Source organism: Micropterus salmoides, unplaced genomic scaffold (assembly GCF_014851395.1).
Source record: "Micropterus salmoides isolate LMB-PRFRI ecotype aquatic unplaced genomic scaffold, ASM1485139v1 Ms_hic_scaffold_2, whole genome shotgun sequence".
Classification (NCBI taxonomy): Eukaryota; Metazoa; Chordata; class Actinopteri; order Centrarchiformes; family Centrarchidae; genus Micropterus; species Micropterus salmoides.
The window spans coordinates 38,067,378-38,089,330 of record NW_024041150.1 but is presented as its reverse complement, the minus strand read 5'-3'; the positions used below and the strand labels follow the sequence as shown (position 1 = coordinate 38,089,330).

Sequence of the window (21,953 nt, the reverse complement as noted above, 5' to 3'; positions counted from 1 at the left end):
TCAGGAGCTGAATATTAGACTTACAGTCATCTGCTGGATTCAAACATCATTATTTAAATATCTGTAAAGAAACTCAGTGACTCATCACGAGTTAGTGGGGGCGACTCCAAAAACAGACATTTAAATCTCCAATTCTGGATATTTACACAATGAAACTGAGAGTTTCTGTTTCCTCTAAAAGCACATTTCTTCTGTATAATCCATACAGTTATGATTTTTACAGTACTGGTGCTGCAGTTTCCTGTCAGTGGTTTCCTGCTTTCACTTTAGTGTAGAACGTCAGTGCAGCTTTTCTATCTGTGGAGAAAGGACACAAACAAACTATCAACAAGTGAGGCACAGTGCTACAGTCATTAGGTGGACAAAATAATAGAAACCTTTATTTCACTGTTCACACCAGGCCTTTCAGTAGCATGAATGTAGAGGGTGCATTATTGTCAAAGAACAATCAGACATGTTCATACGGAAATCCCGGCTGAATGGGAGGTTTCCTTTAGTTTTGGTATGCAGATCAGATTTTGGTAATATTTTTTGGGGTACATTCAGCCTCAGTAAAGACGAGTGACAGGTTTGCTGAATTTTAAAGTATCTGTCTGAAGTGGACCTAATTAGACTGCTTTTATTTGCCATTTTTTATAATATTATAAAAAATATTATCTGTTAATGACTTAATATCATCAGTGTTTATTTGGTAAATAACCAAATGATCTGAACTAGATGAAACACAAAAGCAGTAGAGAAGTAAATCGTGCATTAAAACAAAAATGTGTTTTAAATTCAGATGGATAATTTATTATATCAGTCCTATTGATGCTTACATCGAAACTTACAGCCTGACTTTATGTGGCGGTTAAATGATTCATAATGAGAAGAAAATATCAGGATGCAGACAGACCGCAGTTTTCTCTGACTCTAACATCCACCTGTATATTTACTACTTACTAGTAATTGAGTATCTTTCATATTGACCAAACTTTATATCACATCCACCTGCCTCATGTACATAATAATACTGCATAATTACTGCACAAAATATTAATTTATTCCAGCTTCCTTTGCACTATTTCACTGCACTACTGTCTTCCTGTCTACACATGTTTTTTTGTTTTCTTTTTAGTTTGTTGAGCTTGTTGTCCTCTTTGTTTATGCTTGTTTTGTGTGTGTACACTTGGAGTATGTGACCTGAGTCAACTTACTCGTATGTACAGTATGTGTACACATACCTGGCGATTAAAGATGATTCTTACTCTGACTGAAGTAACCAATCAGAAGCCAGAATGACTTTGACTGAAGTATATAAGAGGACAACTACAGAGGTAGATTCAAATATTTAAACATGTAAATAAACTGTATAACATTGTAAATGTACTTGTTTGGTAAATTAAGTCAAACATATGAATTATCTTTTAAGCCTTACCTTTACATACAAAATAGTTTCAATTGTAACTATGTATCATATTTTAAAGCTGATTATATTTTTATATAAAATCTTCAATCAATCAATAAGCATTTACATCACACCTCAGTCCCAGTACCATGCCTTAATGATCCATATAGATATAGTGATATATAGCATTTGATATAATAATAATAGTAATTAGAAGCCTAAGTAATTAGCTGCTAGATGACAACATTTCCCTCTGAAATGTAGTGGAGTCTTAGTATAAAATGGAATAAAATGGAAATCTGTAAAATTACTTCATTGATAGCTAATACAATATTTGAGTAAATGTATTGAGTTACTTTCCACCACTGTCGAATTTTAATTATTTTAAATTAAGACTTGCACCTTTTTTTTTATGAATCAAACCAAAGAAAAACCAGATGAAGGTCTTAGAGTCAGGATGGTGGGAAAAGCGTCTGCTGCTGGGTCTTTCAGGTGTCTTCTTTATTATTATGACCATGATCTTTATCCAGTCTGTGTCACTGATTTTTTTTTTCTCATGCTCGGTATCTGTGTTTTTATCGTAACTATGATATCACTCTCTAAATATAGCCCACGTCATTGAAAGTATAAATAGAAACTCGGTCAGACTCCACTGAGAGTAGAATGGGTGGAGCAACGAGATCATGTCAGCTGTTTTGATTACATTAACTTTGGTGATGGCTGACGTCATCGAGCTGCACCAATAAGAGCTGGGATTTCCCCTCCAAGCAGACAACAACAAACACGTGGCCAGAGTTACGTAACATTCATTACGTAGTGGGAAAAAAAGGATTCAGTAGCTGAAACAGAGAGTTTAGACTGTTTTATCATCTCAAAACCTAAAGCCCGGTGTAGTTTTTAGTTCATAATCTCATATGGCTCACTGATCGGACTAGACTATGCCTTTGTTGTTGAAGCCTTCGACAAAAAAAGCTAAAGGTGCGGTGCATTTACATGAACTTACTTTGGCTGTGATTGAGCTCTCAGATCGACCCTGCACGCAGGAAAACTGAGATACATTTATGAGACCCTCAGAAAGAGGATCAAGGGAGTAACGTCACAAGCAGCTGGTCCAGGAGTCTTTTCAAGGCTTAGGCGATTTTAGGATGAGTCCGGATCGTCGGACCAATAGGTCACAAAAATGAGCACAAAAGTCCTTTGTTCCTGCCGAGCGAACCGATAGATTTGTTTTAACCAACTTTAACATATATTTGGGTTTAGGCAACAGCTAAAAATCTTACAGGTAAGAACCACTTTGTAAAACCATAATAATGGGACGCTTTCTGCTTTGACGTTCAAGTGTTTTCACGTCAAGGTGCTCTGAGGAGTGCTGCTACAGGGCGCAAGCGCAAAACTCTGCCCATGAAAAACAACTGGAGAGGGACGCCTCTCACTGCAAAAACCTTCACGTGCTCTGTCTGATCATAACATATCTTTAATATGAACTGCTGGTATTTAGGGAAAGGGGTCTGTCTGAGTGGTTTACCTCTGATTCTGTTTGGCTGCTCTTCCTGTGTGACAATCACATCAGTGTAGGAGACATCAGGGTCAGTTTTACCTGCAACACAACATTTATCTCTGTTAAACATCAGCTGGGTTTCAACTTTTCATTCTAATAAAACAGAAAACCTGAAAACAAACAGAAACTTGATACTGAAAATATGCAAAAAGTGTTTTGTGTCACTTATGGTTTGAAGGTTTTGGAAACTAAACCAAAGCTGCAAAGACAGAAACGGTGGAAACAGATTTCACCACAGAAGAAACAGCCTGATGTTTAAAGGCAAGGCAAGTTTATTTGTATAGCACATTTCAACAACAAGGTAATTCAAAGTGCTTTACATAAAACATAAAAGCAACAGGGATATATAAAAAAGTTTTAAAGTTAATTAGAAAATAAATACAGGCAGGTCTCCCACCTTTGCTTATTTTACTCCTTTGATTCCTCATCCCCTTTAGTTACTTAAGCCCCCCACATACCGCGCTGCTGCCACTTGCCAGGACACTCTTGTCAAAGAGATTTTTAATCTCAAGGAGTTTTTTATCCTGTTTAAATCTTAAGTATTAATTTAAAAGAACTGACAGTTTCAGCAGATCTGCAGTTATCAGGGAGTTTGTTCCAGATATATGGAGCATAATAACTGAACACTGCATCTCCATGTTTAGTTTTGACTCTGGGGACAGAAAGCAGACCTGCCCCAGACGACCTGAGAGGTCTGGATGGTTCATAACAAAGCAGAAGATCAGAAATGTATTTTGGCCCTAAACAATTTAGTGCTTTATAAACTAACAGAAGAATTTTGAAATCAATTCTTTGACATATAGGAAGCCAATGTAAAGACCTCAGAACTGGAGTTAATACTGTCGTTTATTTCTGTATGAAAAGCTTGTTATTATCCAGGGTCATCCCAATAAGACAACAGAAATATTGCAACATGTAATATAATGTCCACATTCAGATGTTACTGGACAAAAATATCATTCTTGAAGACAACATCTGTAACTTTAGCATCTCACTCAACCAGCAAGATGCAGCAAGTCCTCCAACTGAAAGGACTACTTTGTCTATGCCTCCCAAAATGACACTTACGAGCGTGAACTACATTACGTAAGTGACCACAATCGTATGGCTTTAAAACACCAGGTTAACGTTATGAAACATTAACATTTTGGTTAGGTTTAGGCAACAAAAACTACTTGGCAAACTCACGATTTCTAACACGTCCTCACACCTAAACGACAAAAAAGGCTGATTGTCATTTGACCCAAAATGACATGTAGCCTATGAGTGTTGGCGAGTACCATTCCAGCGGCATGCGTACAGGACCTTGAGTACATTATGTAAATCAGGTGATGTTTAACACGTGGAAAAAAGGTCGTAGGTTTAGGTAACAAAACTTCTTGGTAAGGTTTAGGTGAAGATCGTGGTTTGGGTTAAAACAAGTACATTATATAAATCACATGACAAAAATGTTATGTTAACTTTGACTTTCTAATAAAACTAATATGTCATCTGACTTCTTCTGCCACTAAAGGTCCCGGCCTAACAAAAACTGTAAATATGAGTCGTAATAAGCCATATTATAATCGACCTATACAGCTGTTTTTCTGGTGAGGATGGGTTGGTTATTTATTGTAAAGGTGTTCCTGCTGAAATGTTGTGCCCTCCTCATAGTTTACATCTGGCAGGACTGAAGTCAAGAATTTGGATCCTGGTCCCGCTACGCATCCGCAAGATGCAATTCAGCACATGAATTTTGGGGCAGCGTGTCACTCAGCAGCAATCTACTGTTCCACACATCGGTCCAGGTGTCGGTCAGCAGCAGACTTTAAAAAAGGAGATTTATGGCGGGATGCTTACAGTAACTGTCCCGGAGTTAGTCTGCAATTACTGTGATTGTTATGCAACCTGCTTAAGGTTTGCGTTGTTTGGTTTGTTTACGTTGTGCAAATTCAGAGGTTGTTAATGAAGATAATTCGGTGTCCACAAGGGATGATCCGGCCCTGATCTGCCCCCTAATGGATTCATATTTAATCCTCCAGGTACACGCAAAGTACGCAGGCCAGTATGTGAACAATGCTGTTTGTGTCGCAGACGCCTGTCTACGCCTACGCATTGTTAAAAAGCAAATATGTCGGGGGCTTAACATGAACATAGTTAGCTAGCTAGCTAACGTACCTTACACTATTTAGCTAACGTAGGTAACGCTGTGTAGCTAATGCTATTAAGCTAATGTAGCTAATGTTAACTGCACGCTAATCAAAACATCTTGGTTTGGGTTACAATAACGACGTGATTTAACTTATATAACTTTTGCAACTTATGTAACTGCACTAAAACATAAATCAATCTTGTCGTTGTGTTTGATTTTTGTTTCACACGGGAACTGAACGCCGGGCTCCTGATTCACAGTCCTTTTCATTGGCCCCCCCAACCACCTCCTTACTTGGATTTTTCTGATTATTATCTACACCAGGTCTTCTCCCTGTTACAGCTGGCATAAAATGGCACGCCGTTTCTGCACACAATACAAATCAGTTCAGAGTAATTGGCATGCAATGACACATGAAAAGCAAAAATTGTGTTGCACATTACACCAAATGACTTAAGAAATCTGCGTCTTGTTCGTAGACACCACATGGTGACACTAGGCTGGAAAAAAACTGGAAAAATAGATTCATCTGATTTGATCTATTTTTTTGTAGGGCGTTATTACCAGTATAAATAAGGTTTGTGAGAACCTTGGATGTTCTTTACAAACATTATGGTCTATTTGAAATGAATAGTGAGACTTCAAAGACCTTAAAGCTTGTTTTAGCTTCAACATTGCAGTCATAGTTATGTAGGCGGAGACACTCCCAGTTCCCACCTTAGTGTCTAGACCAACCTGTTGATAATAATCTTTAAATAGTCCACTCTACTAGCCTTTTCTGGAGCTAACTAACTGCATCTCGTGGCCTTCGTCAGCAGAATGAATCTGCTCAGCTGTCATCCCTCTCCATCTGTATGCATTCTTATCCCATTAATGCATGTAGCCAAATCCTGCTGCCGCCATGTTCCTGCTCCACACCCACTGTTACAATTATTATTATTAGTCCTATTAATATTATCGTTATTACTTTTTGTTAAAGAATTTTCTTAGTTGATGTAACAGGGAAAGGTAAGACAGGTCTAGCTCAGAGACATTGGCTGACCTCCCAGCTCTAGTTATTTCTCACATGTAACTGTCCTTGTTAGGGAGACAACAGCTGACAGACTGATAAGGTAGAGACAGTAACTCAATCATCAGGCTTGCAGATATCTGTGTTCTCTGGGAGTCAAGAATGTTTTCAAGAACTCACTTGCACTGGCTATGATGAAGCATTGGAGTTTTAACATCAGATAGATTAGTTGTTCTAGGTTAAGGCCAGCTAAAGATGACCTAACTGTGCTTTCAGACCAAAAGCGAAGCAAGCGTTCGTGAGTTTACATACAAAGTCAATGATTTCCTGTCGGGTGGCGCAAAGCGACGCAAAGGCGATGCGAATTTAAGGCCTTCGCATGAGTTGAAAATTTCCAACTCGAGCAAGAGAGTTGCATGACACTGTGTTGCGATAGCCTATCAGCGTTGAGATGGTTTGGACATCACGAAGAACTGACGTTGGCGAAACCCTCCCTTTCTGGTTTTCACATAAACACAACATTCCAAACACGGCGGCGTTTATTTTTCTGGCGTGTCTCGGACTTCAACAACATGTATAAAGCTGCAATCCTATTGGCCTTGGTTGACAGTAAATAACGATGGCGCCGGGAGATGTTGTTTATGTTGCAGCAGCTCCTCCTCACTTCTTTATCGCCTTCTCGCGTTGTGTGTGAACTTGCTTCAAATGTACTCATGCAAGGATTAAATTTGCCTTTGGTCTGAAAGCACCATAAGAGGGAAAACCTACATGCACTAGGGGGAAGACAGACACATAAAGGGACCAATAAATTTTATCCTTCAGATTTGGTGTTGGCATTTCACATGTTCACACGTTGCATGTCGGCACTGTGTACCCACATGGAAAGAACCTATATAAACATATATGTTTTAATATAGGTTTTGATATAGGTTTTTAATATATGTGACATACGTTTTCCTATATTATATGTACATATATGCATATATGTGTACCTATATCCGTACCTATATCCGTGCATGCATGTACCTACATGTGTACCTATATCTGTGCATGCATGTACCTACATGTGTACCTATATCTGTGCATGCATGTACCTACATGTGTACCTATATCTGTGCATGCATGTACCTACATGTGTACCTATATCTGTGCATACATGTACCTACATGTGTACCTATATCTGTGCATGCATGTACCTACATGTGTACCTATATCCGTACCTATATCCGTGCATACATGTACCTATATCAGTGCACATATATGCACCTATGTTTACCTATATATTAGCAAAATTATAAAAATCCATAGCTACTAGGCAACATAAATAATAGCCCAAAATGTAGAAATTTACATTATTTATTAACTTAAGAACAATCAAATAGTACAAGAACAAAAATAAGACAAAAAACTGAACAGAAATGTTGACATTTTCTTCAAATTCATTAACCACAGTGAAATGCTCTGATAGAGTTGGGATGATGATGATTACTTGAATGTATGTTCTATGTACTTTTGGTTTTTTTAGTTTTTTTTTTGCTACATTTAGACTAATGACCTTTCAGCCAAATTCATCTAGAAACTGCATTAAGAAAATACAGAAAACATTGCATTTTGCATTGCATTTGCTGGATGTAACGGTGAATGTGTGGATGTGTATCTGGAAGTGACTTGAAATTGGGGGGAAAAAAGGCTTGATTGACAAAATAAAAAAACAACAAACCATTTTGTTATACATTTCCTTCTTTCCATCTCCTCTCACTTAATTGTTAAATTCCATAACATGCCAATTACATGTGATACCAATTTCACGTGTTCGCACATACATAAGTCCTTGCATAATGTCATGAGCTATATAGGAGACATATCTTGCATCCACATATAGGGCTTATATGTGGATATAAAGAAGCAATACCGGAGACCTATATGGCCTGTATATGCACCTCAATTTTGCCTATATGCTGCATATATACGCATATATGTAGCATATATATTATCATATATGTGCATATATGCTGTATATGTGCATATAAACTGCATATAGGTTTCATATATGCGCATATATCCTCATATAGGTTCTTTCCATGTGGGTCTCCTCGGCCGGGCTCAATAAACCACGCTATGTTAAGTCTTCATCAGTCTCCAAAATTTCTTCACACCTGAACCTGGCTCACAATATTTCTTCAACACTATTAACATTGTTATATTTATATTTTTACCAATACTATTGCTGTTTCACAGCTCTATGTTTACCTGATTGGATGAATACAATCTGCATCTGGGAACAGAATATAAAAAAGAGGATGCTATTTTCTCTATGTGAAAAGGTCAATGAAACATATGCGAGGGAGCAATTATACATGAGGGGCACATGACCCCCCCACACACACACATTTCAAAATTTATGTTTTGTCCCCCTCACTTTTTCCATTTTGGAGTTGGCTCATAGCGTTTTGAGTGACTTGTTAATCAATCAATCACACACTCCGCATCAGACATGATTAAACGGTTGAAATGCGGGAAAAAATCATGTAGGCCTTTAGAAAACATGCGACACAATGCAAAGGTGGTGCTGAAAAGTTAAGGGAGAAAAAAAGAGTTCGCTCGAAGCAGGTGCAGCAAAGTGCCTCAATATTACGTTTATTTTGTGCTGTTCTTTTTGTACCTGAGGACAGCAGTGCCTGCTGCACGGTGGGTAGTGACTTGTTACAAGTAACGTAATTTAGCTAAATAAATAAATAAAATTAAAATGTTAATTGGCACCTTTTCACGTTCCTTTTTTAAAACTGTAGCATACTTTTACTCTTTACTCCAGTATTTTCTTTGGGCCAGTAATATACTTTTAACTTCGCTACATTTTCCATTCATACCTTCATAATTTCACCAGTCTGTAATCTGCAATAGGCTTCGTTAACCGAATGAGCTGTCAGCCAGGCTGGGTTATGCAGAAGAGCGCCAGGTCTCCTTTGTGGTACAGAGACGGGCGTTTATCACAGATATGAATGAGCTGGACAGACGCAAACATTTAGAAAATCAGGGAAATACCTTTTCAGTTTAAGGCTTAATTGTTCTACTGAAACAACTGAAATCCAGTGACCGCACACCATGGCACTGGTGGCCGTGTTGGAAAGAGAAAATACGGGCGTTTACGCATGACGCAAAGCTTCCTCTGTAAGTAGGTTTACCCTGCTTCAACAACAAGCTGCTCCGTGTTACAGAACAGAGTCAAAGCAGCAGTTTATGGTAATAATGATGATATGGCTTATTTAGTTATCTACTCAAGGGCTCAGCTGAAGTGATTACCTTACTTTAGGACTATTAGAGGGATGTTTCTAGTTTTGAAAATGTATTTTAATGGCTCATTTTGTTATGTACTCTACTTGCATAAAGACCCAGAGGCCCGACAAATGCTTTGTCTGGAGAGCGGACTGACCAGGGACAAACTCCTGGGCCACTTTTTTACCTCCGTTTGTGACCATCCTTGACCTTAAAAACTTGTGACTTTGAGGTGTGTATGTGTCTCGGCTACGTGTCCATAAACAATTGAAAAGTAGTCAAAATGTTCTCACAGAGACGAGCATAGGTAGAGGTCAGAGGTCACAGGAGGAGAAGTAGAAAAAACTGAGGAGAACGAGCTTGTAATTTGTATGGATAGCTAGTCGACATAGTAAATTCCAAAACTCACGTAGTAAAAAGACTTTGTTAATCCAAGGACATGTCATCAGAGTTTGCTTTGAAGACAGTTCTGTGTTCACAAACATTTGTAGCAGGGAGAGTCAGGGCCAAGTGAGACACAGGAAATATCACAGACAGCTACATCAAGTGTAACATTAGAATAACTAAATACATTTGTACTGTGGCTACATTAATTAGCAGCTGTTCCATGGTTTTTATGGTATGTAGTCGGTTGTGTTGTAGTTATATTATACTCCCTCTCTCTGAACCTCTCCCTCTTCGAGTTTTCATAATCTCCCCTCTCCAGTCTATTCTCCATCTTCTGTCACTACAAAGACCCTCTTTCAGCCACACTAATAAGCAAATTCTGTTTTCAAAAATCATTAGAAATGAGCATTTAAGTGCTTTATTTAAAATAATTATTGGGGGGGGTATATCCCCGAACCCCCCTTGCATTTCAGCGTCCCCCCCCCCAGGTTCAAAGTCGCTCCTACGCCCCTGAAATGAAATGTCAACTAAATGTCATTTTACTGACACAAAAACAGGCTGACCTTTGTGGCTTCTCCAGAGGCAGAGCAGCATCACTGAGATCAATAAGAGGCTCACCACCACCACAGGAAGTAGAATGTGTTCGAGAGAGAATTTAGGCGGCTCAGGATGTCCTGCGTCACAAGAAAAATAACACAGGTTGACTTCAATACAACAAAACAACAAGTCCTGTCTACCAGGCTGCTTTGTGCTGGGCTAAACTCACAGGGAATTATATCAACATTTATATTACTTTTAAATCAATTCTCTCATCTGTTTCGTGGTGATATAGCAAACCAGCACATTTTCCAAGAACAAGATCCCTGTGAAGCGGAGAGTGTGTAGTGAACCAAATTCAGTTGTTGTTAAAACGATTTGTCAGTCTGCAACACGTCTTTGTCTTTGTTCTGCCTTTGTGAAGGTGTTCATGTAAAAATGACAGTCCTGGTAAAAAATAAAATAAAAATAAACACACACAAAAGCCAAATGGCTCAATCAATCACCTGCATTTAAAACACTAACATTTCTGTTCAGTTCAACAAAACAGGCTCACAGGAGCAAGTCCACAAAGATATTTCCACATTAAGTTGGTGAAAATTTACAATCCATCTTGACAGTAATGATCTTTTAGAGAACGGAGAGCTAGCAGGTCCGAAATAAAGAAAGTTTTCTATTAATACTTCTTAAAACAACTCACAGAAAAAAATTAAGCTTTGCAGACATTTTTTGACCAACTCATTCTCACTCTCAACTTGTCATATATGGACGCTTGGTCGCTTTTTAATGCCTTGGGTTCTTTAGCATTGTTTTTGGATGTCAGCGGCTCTGCGGTCAAGTTAGCAACAATAAATATGAATAGTCCGTTTAGACTTTCAAAATAAAACTAGTGGTTAATGTTGTGAAATGTCACAATTTGGTTAGGTTTAGCCACCAAAACTACTTGATTAGGGTTGGAAAAACATCATGGTTTGGGTAAAAACTTACAGGAGTTGTTTAACTCTGACGGGTACGGCACACAAATACGTCACATCTGCAACCGAGATCCACCCACTTTAAGTCAGTGAGGGGGGAAATAAATCTTTCATGTGATTTAACTTTGGCCAAATGTGTTCATGTAGGACCGAGTGTTCACAGTAAGAAGTTGTATAAAAAGGCTGATCTCACCTCTGACAGTCAGCCAGCTGTCTGGTGATCCAGTTCCAGAGATGTTGCACTTGTAGAGTCCTTCATCAGATTTAGAGACAGAGTGGATGGTCATGTTTCCTGTAGAGCTGCTCCTGATGAGACGCCCATCTTTATAGAAATCAGCTATGAGGTTGGAGGTGTTCTTGTTTCTGCAGCTCAGAGTCACATCGTCTCCCTCCATCACAGGAAGGACAGGACTGTCCAGGATCACAGTGCCACCTCAGGGACAGACAGAAATACAAGGACGTTTTGAGCTCACAAAGCTTTACGAAATCTACACATTTATAACATTGTTTTGTGCCAGTGTAATGCGTTTTTTGACTTGGATCAGTTGATGGCGTACAGCGCACTGTGGGACATACAAATAGAAGTATTCAAGGCACAGTGTTGTATCCATACAATAATTTCATAACTCAAGATGAGGCAGGTTGAGACTTCTGTGGCCTCATAACATCATGCTCTGTAAATCTATGCTACTGACCCCAAATCTTGTTAGAGGCAGGTACGACAAACTCAACCTGCTTTTTAGAATTAGGCTGTCAGAAACTAGCGCCTTTGTCAGATATGGTGACCAGCAACCATTTTGTGTCGCTCACAGAAGGTCGTATGGAGGAAAATGTTTAAACCCACTGGTCACTGTGATGCTGACGGCTTCACTGCGCTCTCCTGCTGCAAACTCACACCAGTACACTCCAGTGTCTGTAGGGTAAAGGTCAGCTGTGAAGCAGTGGAAATAATTTTTTCTTCCCCAGAATTTGAGACACTCTTCATTTGTGTCTTTGGATGTGTTCCTCTTAACGCTCCACTCAGAAGAGATTCCCTGTTTCCCACAGCTCAGAGAGACAGACTCGTACTGAAAGAACTGGGATCTGTTGGGAAGGACTCTCAGAGCGGCTGCAAGAAACAGACACATGGTGCCAAAGTGAGACTTTAATCATAAATGCACCTCAAGCAAACAGAAGACTTTGTTGACGTGAACAAACAGGAGCACTTGGCTGATGTGTGGACGCTCAGCAAGCTCGTTTTGTTGTTTCCTTGTTTCACTACGGATGTTATTTTGAACAATAAGTGAGTTGATTGAAGCTGATCAAAGTTTCCCACTTCTCTGCAACCTTCATTTGAAAAGCTGAAAAATGAGTCGGCCTGTCTACAACGCTGGGCTATAAAGGTGAACGTTGATAGCATCTGCAGCTGCAGGGAGCTACAGTAGATAGTGACTAGAACAAACAATTAAAGTTTCAAATCAAAAACCAGATATAAAAAAAAGAAGCTGCAGCTACTGTGAAACCACAACAAGAGAAACTAACATTTGTAAAGATCAAGCTTGAAGAACATCTCTACAGAGACTCTGAACGACGAATGTCTGGCTGTGAAATTAAATAGATGGTTTCTGTGATGATGTGGTGAGTGAAGTCTGATTACTAATGCAAAAGTCTACCTGTAGTTAATACAATGAAGTAATGTAGTATAAGTTGTCGTTTCTGGTGGTTATTCAGCAAGTAGTGAGAAACAACCAGTTAAATGTATTAGAAGTCTATTTTACTGTTATATTAATGTATTTATAGTAATTCATTGTAAAATAACTATTGTAACCTTAGTTCAGACATTAATACTTGTGAATTAATGTCCTTTATTCAGTTCATATCATTACTGATCAAACTTTTAATCTTTAATCTGACCATAGAGTAATATTTTAATCTTTAATCTGACCATAGAGTAATCACAGGGAACATTCAGAATCACTTTTATAGGCCAGATATCTGTGAATTTACAAGGAGTTTGACTCTGGCCTGATGTTGTTCTCAATGTGCACACACAGAACGAGCATAAACACACACAGACTAGCGTGTACAACAGAAAGGTTTTAACTGGAGGGTACTAACATTAAAATCGCTCAGAAACCAGGATGCAGTTAATGTTTTAGAGCTATCTCAGATAAGAAAAAGCATAATATAAGAACTCACCAACGACAGCACAGAGAGTTGTTATTGCCATGCTGCTTGGCTGCTTACTGTCTCACTGGCTGGTTGAGGGGCTGTATCGTCAGTGTTTATATCATATAGAGGCCACAGCTTCCTGCTGGAAACGCGTCTTCTTAACACCTCAAAAGTCGCACAAACTTGCTGATTTTCACAGATCAAGTGAGTCAGACTCTTGAATACTAAGTTACAGCTATATAAAGAGCTGATGCAGCGCCACCAAAGGCAGCCTTTCTGGGAGTCAGTTTCTCTCTGCTGGCCTGCTCCTTCAACCCCAGCCTTGGCTCCTTTGTTTAATTTAGTCTGAGTTAAATAAACCATTTTTGTTTCTGTAATCTGTGTGAGGCCTCCCTTTTTGTTGCCAGTCTTGAGCCAAGCAGTAACAATTTCAAAGAGCCACAAGATTAACATTTGATTATTGATCAAAGTGTCACGTTTTACAATAGAAACTCAGACAAATATGTGATTACAATTTGCTTTTGTGTTCATACTAAGAAGACATAAGGGGAGAGATGTTTGTGTGTCGGGAGAGTGTCTTGGTGACTGGACATCCACATAAAGAATTGATTCAGCACATATTTGACTTCTTCTTTGGAAGGAAATTTTCTTTCACAAGAACAAATGCAACAAATTAAAGAAAAAATGCCAAATATTCAACGTTCCCATCTTCTAAAATGTGCTGATTTGCAGCTCATCTCTGTATTACATTGTTGTTGATTAAATATCTTTTGGTTTTAGGTTGTTGGTCAGAAAAAAACAGGATGGTTAACAGTATCACCCTGATTTCTCCTTATTGCAGCATGAGTACTAGGACATGTCTGGTCTTGTCTAGTAAAGACATATTTGTTGTCTCTCTCCCTCCCTAGAGTTATATGATGGTGATTTTAATTTGGCAGTTTAGAAAACACTGCATTCAATCAGGAAAAAGTTGTTCCTGTCTGGGAAATTTCACTTGAATGTCCCCTCAAGTCAACAACAACCACTTGGAAAATCAGCGAAAATATTGGTAGATTACTTGCTGAGTCATGTTACAGAGCAGACGAAGTAAATGCTTTCACTACAGTCACTACAAATGATAGAAATTATAGTTTACTATGATTTTATTTTTGAAAAATGTGTTAATTTGTTTTACCAAAAATACATTGTGTCATCATGAGTCATGTTTTGTTCATTAACTTGCTGAGTCACACCACACAATAGGCTAGTTGACTATTGTGACTTTAAAGTGACCATGTGTCAGAAAAGAACAAAAGCGTGATAAACAATAGCATTAAAGTTAAGGTTAATTTACACATTTGCTTGGTTAATTAGTTAATAATGAAAATACCACCTACTGCAACACAAACAATGAAAATACTTACGTGTTGCATAATTTATGTCAATGCATGCGTGGTTACATCAACCTTATAAAGCTGTGAAGTAAAAGTCACTCTATCATTCGTCCAGCACCAGTCAAGCGCATTACAGGTGGTAGAGTCATAACTAAGTAAACATTGGCTGAATAAATCAGCTGAGAGACTGACAATCGCAACTAGCTGGTTTTAACTAATATCAGCAGTTTAGATTGAAGGTACTCAGAAATCCAGCATATAGACGCATATTTGTATTGTATGCTAGAAAATAAATTATCAGCATCATAAATTAATCAACATCATAGGTACAATAGCATATGACACTATCATCATTACTCAGCAAAGCTTAACATCAGTAAACACATGGCCCCCTCATTTCCAGAAACTACTACAGAGTAGGCTACTGTTACAACGTGATATCATAGGATGGCGTATAAATAGCACGCCACTTTTAAGGACATTTTGTGTGCCATGCCAATGTATTTTTAAGGTATCTAATGGTGTTTAGTCCCCATACACCACAGCAACACAAAGGAGGATTACCCTAAATGCTGGCTGTAGGGTTAATGTGTGGTGTATAATATATGTACATTTGACGCATAACAGTTTAACATAGCACTGTAGCAGCTGGATAGAGGATTAGTGACCTTTTAAGGGGAAAGCAGAGGTTAGTGGTTAGGTGGAGACTCAGACCCTTATATGGGTCTAACAGATACCTATACATATCCTATATAAGCGATGTTTGATGTACAGAGTGGTCATCGGGCTGGGTCTCTCTCAAAGCTGCTGCAGAGCTTGTAATTGATGCTGAACTCCTTGATGTAATAAACTTTTATTATCAAGAACAGTGTCAAGCGGATTTCTTCTCAACACATCATCGCAGCATTAATGTTCGGACACCACACTGGTCAATATGCGTGCAATCACTGACTTAGGTTTAGGCACACACCCCTGGGTGAGGTGCTTCAGGGACTGTCAGAGCCTTTAGCACTAGCTAACTAGCTAGCTAGCTACTCCCACCTTGGCTGTGTTCAAAACAGAAGGCAGGTACCTCGCTGTCTCACTGCCGTAATAGACAACTGCGTCAGAAGGCATCACTTTGAAATGAAGACATCTCTGTTTACATTGGTTTCAAACCGCCTTCTAGGGCAACACTTCAGGCAACTTGTGAGGTCAGCACGACATCTTGCGTCTCTTCTGGCTGTCAGAAGAGACGCTAGTCTTAGCATCAGCTAACAAGCTATTGAAAAGCTAAACGGCTAACAGACTCCTCAGAAATCATACTGAACAAACTTGGTTGGATACAGTCAAAGGCTAATATGATAGTTCTGTGTTTAGTTCTCGCTAGCTTTTCAAAAATCCAAGCGAGAAGACTACTAAAAACTTTTAAAAACATATAATTCTGCTTGCTTGTCTGCCATCTTGACCAGTTTTCGAAAGCTACGCTGGTTTATGGATAATAGGCAGCATCAAGCTTGAAGGCATCTCAAGCAGTTTTTTGACCAAAAGTACCTGGGAAAGTCCCCAGATCTCTTTTGTTTGCTGTAAACACACCGCTGCAGGATGGCTGCTATTTCTGAGGAATAAATTTAATGCCGACATACCGATCTCAGGTGGACATCGGCAAGACTTGTGTGGATAACAAACTGGATAAAACCATTAAGTTCTTAAAATAACTCCCGTACAGATACAGCAACACAAAATAAAATCGAGAAAGTTTGGAAGGTTATTAAAACATTTCCAGCCGACAAGATCTGCAAATCAGCTGCAGGACTCACGTCCGTGTCGCCTGGGTGTCAGAGGAACATGTTTTTCAATATACATATGGATAATACCTCTAATACATACACAAGGGAATTTACATCTTGCCTGGACAGTGTTCGATTGGAGCAACATATTCACTTTGCCACTCACTCTAAAAAAGATCATGTTTTGGACTTGTTTTGCTGCTCTGGTGTCACTCCTCATGGTTGCACTGCGGCCGACCTCCCCATTACTGATCATATGTCAATTTCTTTTAATGTCAACCTAACACTGTCCAAAATAAACTGCCATGTGTAATTTCATTCAGAAATATTAAGGACATTAATTTAAATACTCTCTCTACTGAAATTAACTGCCTCCCCAGTATAAACTGTTTTTAAACTGATGATCTGGTTTTTCATTACAACGACGGCCTACAAAACATTTTCAATTCTCTGGCTCCTTTAAAAACCCGGACTGTTTTGTTTACCCATTCTGCCCCATGGTTTACATCAGAACTACGCCAACTTAAGGTAAAAGGTCGTCACCTGGAACATGTTTACAAGAAAACTGGACTCGTTGTGCACCAATAAATGTACAAAAACCACATTCTCCACTACAAGGACGCTCTTTCTACAGCCAAATCCACCTATTATGCAGATATAATCAGTTCAGGTGAAAGTAATACCAGAACACTGTTTCCATGGTGAACAACATACTGCGACCACCGGACTCTCTCGCGCCTCATCTGTACTCATCTGCTTACTGTTACTCCTTAATGTCATTTTTTAAGTACACAAGATTTACCAGCAACTGACTACTAATACCTCTCACAGTCTATCTTTTTCAGTTCTCCCGACACCTCTTTCTTATTCATTTTCATGTTTCTCGCTTCACTCTGTTGTTGAAATATTGGACATTATGAGAAATTCGAAACTACTACATTCAACTACTTGTCAGCTTGACCCTCTTCCTACCGTCTTAGTAAAAATCTGCCTACCCTCTCTCTCTTCCCAAATAACTACAATTATACATTCCTCTCTCACCTCTGGTATTGTTCCCTCATCTCTAAAATCAGCTGCAATAACTCCTATACTCTCAATAACCTCCGTCCCATCTCTAACCTACCTTTTCTTTCTAAAATCCCTGAAAAGACAGTTGCATCTCAGGTCCATGCTCACATGTCTGACAATAACCTCTATGAACAATTCCAATCTGGTTTCCGTGCCTGCCGTAGCACAGAAACAGCGCTCATAAAAATCACCAATGATCTTCTCATGGCAGCTGATTCTGGACTACTAACTATTCTCATTCTCCTTGATCTGAGTGCAGCCTTTGACACCATCTCTCATAACATCCTGCTTGACAGAGTCTCCATTGGTTTCACTGATACACCCTTGGACTGGTTTAAATCATATCTCTCTGGCCGCACTCAGTTCATCCAACTCAAACATTTCAAATCAGAGCTATCCCCTGTCACTACCGGTGTTCCCCAGGGCTCTGTCTTGGGGCCCCTCTGTTCATAATCTATCTGCTTCCTCTTGGCCATATCTTTCGTAAATTTAACATCCATTTCCACTGCTATGCGGATGACACCCAGCTCTACCTGTTCACCAAACCTACCACATCTCTCCCAACCACCTCCCTCTCTGATTGCCTAACGGAAATTAAATCCTGGTTCTCTTGCAACTTCCTCAAACTTAACAGTGACAAAACCGAGGTTCTCCTCATTGGCACCAAATCCACTTTGACTAAATCTGACAGTTTTTCTCTTACCATTGACAACTCCACAGTTTCACCCTCCCCTCAGGTCAAGAGTCTGGGTGTGATCCTCAACAGCACACTTTCATTTCAAGCTCACATTAATAATATCACTCGGACAGCAGTTTTGCCTGTTTTGAACACAGCCTTTGACTAGCTAATGTAACTCACATAGCTAATGCTATTTAGCTAACATAGTATATTGTGGCTACATAAGCTACACACTAGGCCTACTCAAAACATCATGGTTTGGGTTACAGTAAGGATGTCATGTTGTGGTATGGACAGAGTGGACCCAAATGCAACGCTCAAGATTAACAGGTTTTATTAGGGGAAAGAAGGGATTGAGGGAGAGGTGGATGCAGAGGAAACGAACGCACGGGGAACCGAGGAGACTGAGACCAGATAGCCGGGGGACACTGGGGACCGAGGAGAGAGGAGGAACGGAGAACTGATCAGGGGGTTGGTGGAGGAGTGTAGTGGCAGGCTGACTGGGGAGGCACAAGGGAAAGCCGGGAAGACGGGGTTGGGAGAGGGCAGGTGAGCGAGTCCAGCTGACTTGACAGAGGACGAGGGTGAGTGAACCTGGGGAGAGACAGACAGACAGACAAACAGGGTAAGTTAATTACACAAACAGACTATTATAAATGAGAGGTAATAGTGAGAGCACTGCAGTGTCAGGTGAGACAGTGTAGCAATGGCAAATTGTTTACATGGTTGGAGGACCCCATGCCAGAATATTTCAGGTGGTAACAGGTATGTATGCTTATGCTCAGGTCAAAGCCCTTTCTGATGTACATACTAACACATTTCATACACTTCTATTGAAAATAAATCTAACATGTCTATCAACGCCCCTGTGACAGAGGCAGACCCATAATAACAAGGCATTTGCCCTAGAGGATATAATAAAATACATTACTTACATTCTTAGAGTTGTAGCTTTAACAAACATCACATGACGATAAATAACAGAAGATGCTAGAAACCCCGACTATATTCCGTGTAAAATAACATGCACGTGATGATGATGACTCATCACGTCCTACAAGCGGAGGGAGGAGTATAAAAAGGGTTTTACAGCGCTTCCTTCAGTAGTTCAGCGCCAGTCGAGCTCAATTGACGGAGGTAGATTTGTGTTTGTCTCACTCGGCTGTTTTTATGGTTCACTTCGGGAATTTCATGCTTGACTTTACCTTTTTTCCACTTTGGACTCTCGCCGTATGTTTGAGTACGGCTGTCTGGACACCCATTGAAGGTAAGTTCATGTTTCGGTACCAGAGCTGAGTTACTTTCATTCATTCAGTCAAATGTCGTGCGATTATGAGTTAATAAAATAGCGACTGTGACCATTGTTCTCCTGATAGTTTAGGCTAGTGTAGCCTACATGAACTCAGATGTGATTAGAAAATAGTTTTTACATTCAGTAACTTTATGGCTTCGCTGTAACTTTAAAACTAATGTTATAACATTGATGTGATGTGTGGCTCAATAAAGTTGATTAGCTGCTGATTGCTGTTTAAGCCACTGAACCACACGTAACATGAAAAACAGCTCTTATTTAATCGGCTCATCTCTGTACTCAATCCTTCTGATCCTTCCTGCTGATGAGTGGTTTGCATCTTGTGGTGTGGCCCATAGGGGACATTTCTTGTTGGCACAGATGAATATAAAGACAAAAACAGGATAAAAGTAGAATCAGTTAACTTTCCTAATACAATCGATATACAATAAGAAACAATTTATGTACAAAAATCGTCAGTCCAAGGTTTAAATTTTCCTCATTTTTCCAGGTCAGCCTCGTGTGATCGGGTCACTTCAGCCAATCATCGCTGCTCCGGGTGATGACGTCATCCTGCCGTGCCACCTGGATCCTGCTTACAATGTGGAGGATCTGACGGTGGAGTGGTCGAAGCCAGATCTCAAGCCCGACCCCTCTGATCGTCTGAGCCGGGTCGACTACGTGCACGTTTACAGGGACGGACGTGAAAACCTGGACATGAAGCTCCAGTCGTACTTCGGCAGGACGATGCTGTTCACAGACAAACTGAAACGTGGAAACATTTCTCTGAAGATCACCAACGTAACGCAGGCTGATGGAGGGAGATACAAATGTTTCATCCCCAAGTTAAACAGCCAAGTGAAGGAGTCGATTATTCTACTTATTGTTGGTGAGTTTGTTTAGATGCTGATGGTCCAGATTGCAACACAAGGCAGAACTTTACTGTCAAAATGTAGTGAACATAGACGATTTCTGCACACAGGTCAAAAACAGACCTCTGTAGAACAACTTTTGTCCTCCTATAATAGTTGGTTTTTTTTTTTTTTTTTAAATATTGTGGTGTTAATCTTTTAAATCTGTGGGGGGTTTTTTTCAGATCCAAACTTTGTTAAATCCTCGACGACGGAGACGCCGCTGCTTCCCACAAATGTCCAAACTCCAGATCCAAAGGAGGAGACGGATGTTAAAGGTGAGGAGAAGGTTCAACTCTGTGAGGAGAGAGAATTAACATTATTAGTGCTGAATCACACTCAGATTTGTGTATTTGTTGTATTTCAGTTACTGTAACTTCTGTCTCTGTCTTTTTTTCACATCAGGTGGTCGATCCCATCAGGGCGTTTGGATCCCAGCTGTGTGTGTCTTACTGGTCCTGGGAGTCTGTGGTGGTGTCGCTGGATATGTGATTAAACGCAAGCCTCAAAAACTAAATGTGAGTCAGAAGGAAACTGATCACGTTGTGTAAATCTGACCAGACTTTTCTTGGAGACAGTTGACTGATTATTAAACTTGTCCCTCCAGCTGCCAAAGTATGATGTCACCACAGAAAAGCCACTTCCAGTCTAGGTGTCTTGCTCAAGAGCTCGTTGGTATTTGATGTTAACGGAGACGAGAGCGTTCTACACTTCTCCCCCTCAGACCAGCATCACCTCCAGCCACAAGTGGACCCACTGGATCAGCAGGAGGGAGCTCTTCATGATGGACACAGATTACCATCAGAATGAAGGTGAGTCTGGTTTGATCATGAACTTTGACCCCTGCTGAGAAACAGCAGAAGAGGCTCCTCAGACACACAAATAATTTATTTATTTTTGTGCAAAATCTGTTACGAGTGCAATAAATGGATCTTTTTTAAGAGCCTCTTCTACTTTCTCTGTCAGCTTTTCTTTTTAAGAGAAGAAGGTGAAGCTGGTCTGCTTTTTGAGTCTTTTGTATCCAATGTGGCTTCTAGTTAGTTGCTCATAAAAAAAAGTTTGCACTGGACGTGCAGTCAAATAAACTCTGGAGCTTTAATCTGTTAACCTGCAGATGTTTGAGAAGTTTATATGTTGTACGTGGGTTTATCAGCAGTGAAATGTGGTTATGTTGAATTAAGGCTCTGGTGCAGCAACAACTCATGGCCTCTGCTCTGTGTGTTCTTCATCCTCAGCTCACCTCAAACTCTGGGACGTGGCTGCATCAGACGTCCTGGGAAAAAGTTTTCTTTAAATTTGTGGATGTTCTTGCTGAACACGTTTGGGTCAGACTGTGGAAAGTACTGCCTGCAGAAGAACTGTGCCAGAACTGTCCTCTCTTCTCAACCACAGACTCTATAAAAGAAGTGGACGTAGTCACCATGACGTCACTGTTGGTTTGAAGCCTCGAGTTTG

The 21,953-nt window shown here is 39.8% G+C and overlaps 2 protein-coding genes across 2 annotated transcripts in view; one reads left to right on the top strand and one right to left on the bottom strand.

The window, feature by feature from the left end:
- LOC119913023 overlaps window positions 1-13,666 on the bottom strand; it is a 66,408-nt gene extending 52,742 nt beyond the window's left edge. Inside the window, exons 1-5 of the mRNA XM_038732335.1 lie at window positions 13,435-13,666; window positions 12,101-12,364; window positions 11,450-11,689; window positions 10,309-10,419; window positions 2,913-2,984 (exon numbers count right to left, since the gene is read on the bottom strand). Of these exons, the coding sequence (XP_038588263.1) occupies window positions 2,913-2,984; window positions 10,309-10,419; window positions 11,450-11,689; window positions 12,101-12,364; window positions 13,435-13,465 (718 nt within the window). The 5' untranslated portion in view covers window positions 13,466-13,666. The remainder of the gene's footprint in view (window positions 1-2,912; window positions 2,985-10,308; window positions 10,420-11,449; window positions 11,690-12,100; window positions 12,365-13,434) is intronic.
- A 5,731-nt stretch (window positions 13,667-19,397) lies between these two features.
- Window positions 19,398-21,774, top strand: LOC119913032 (myelin-oligodendrocyte glycoprotein-like). Its single transcript, XM_038732349.1, has 6 exons — window positions 19,398-19,563; window positions 20,099-20,476; window positions 20,684-20,776; window positions 20,904-21,016; window positions 21,106-21,310; window positions 21,734-21,774. The coding sequence occupies exons 1-5, from the start codon at window positions 19,467-19,469 to the stop codon at window positions 21,148-21,150; spliced, it is 726 nt and encodes a 241-aa protein (XP_038588277.1). The 5' UTR covers window positions 19,398-19,466; the 3' UTR covers window positions 21,151-21,310; window positions 21,734-21,774.
- Window positions 21,775-21,953: the final 179 nt, after the last annotated feature.

Coding starts and splice junctions, on each gene's coding strand:
- LOC119913032 (XM_038732349.1), top strand. CDS start 19,467: ATGGTTCACTTCGGGAATTTCATGCTTGACTTTACCTTTTTTCCACTT. Junction 19,564..20,098: donor TGTCTGGACACCCATTGAAG/GTAAGTTCATGT, acceptor TCATTTTTCCAG/GTCAGCCTCGTGTGATCGGG. Junction 21,017..21,105: donor GCAAGCCTCAAAAACTAAAT/GTGAGTCAGAAG, acceptor TTGTCCCTCCAG/CTGCCAAAGTATGATGTCAC.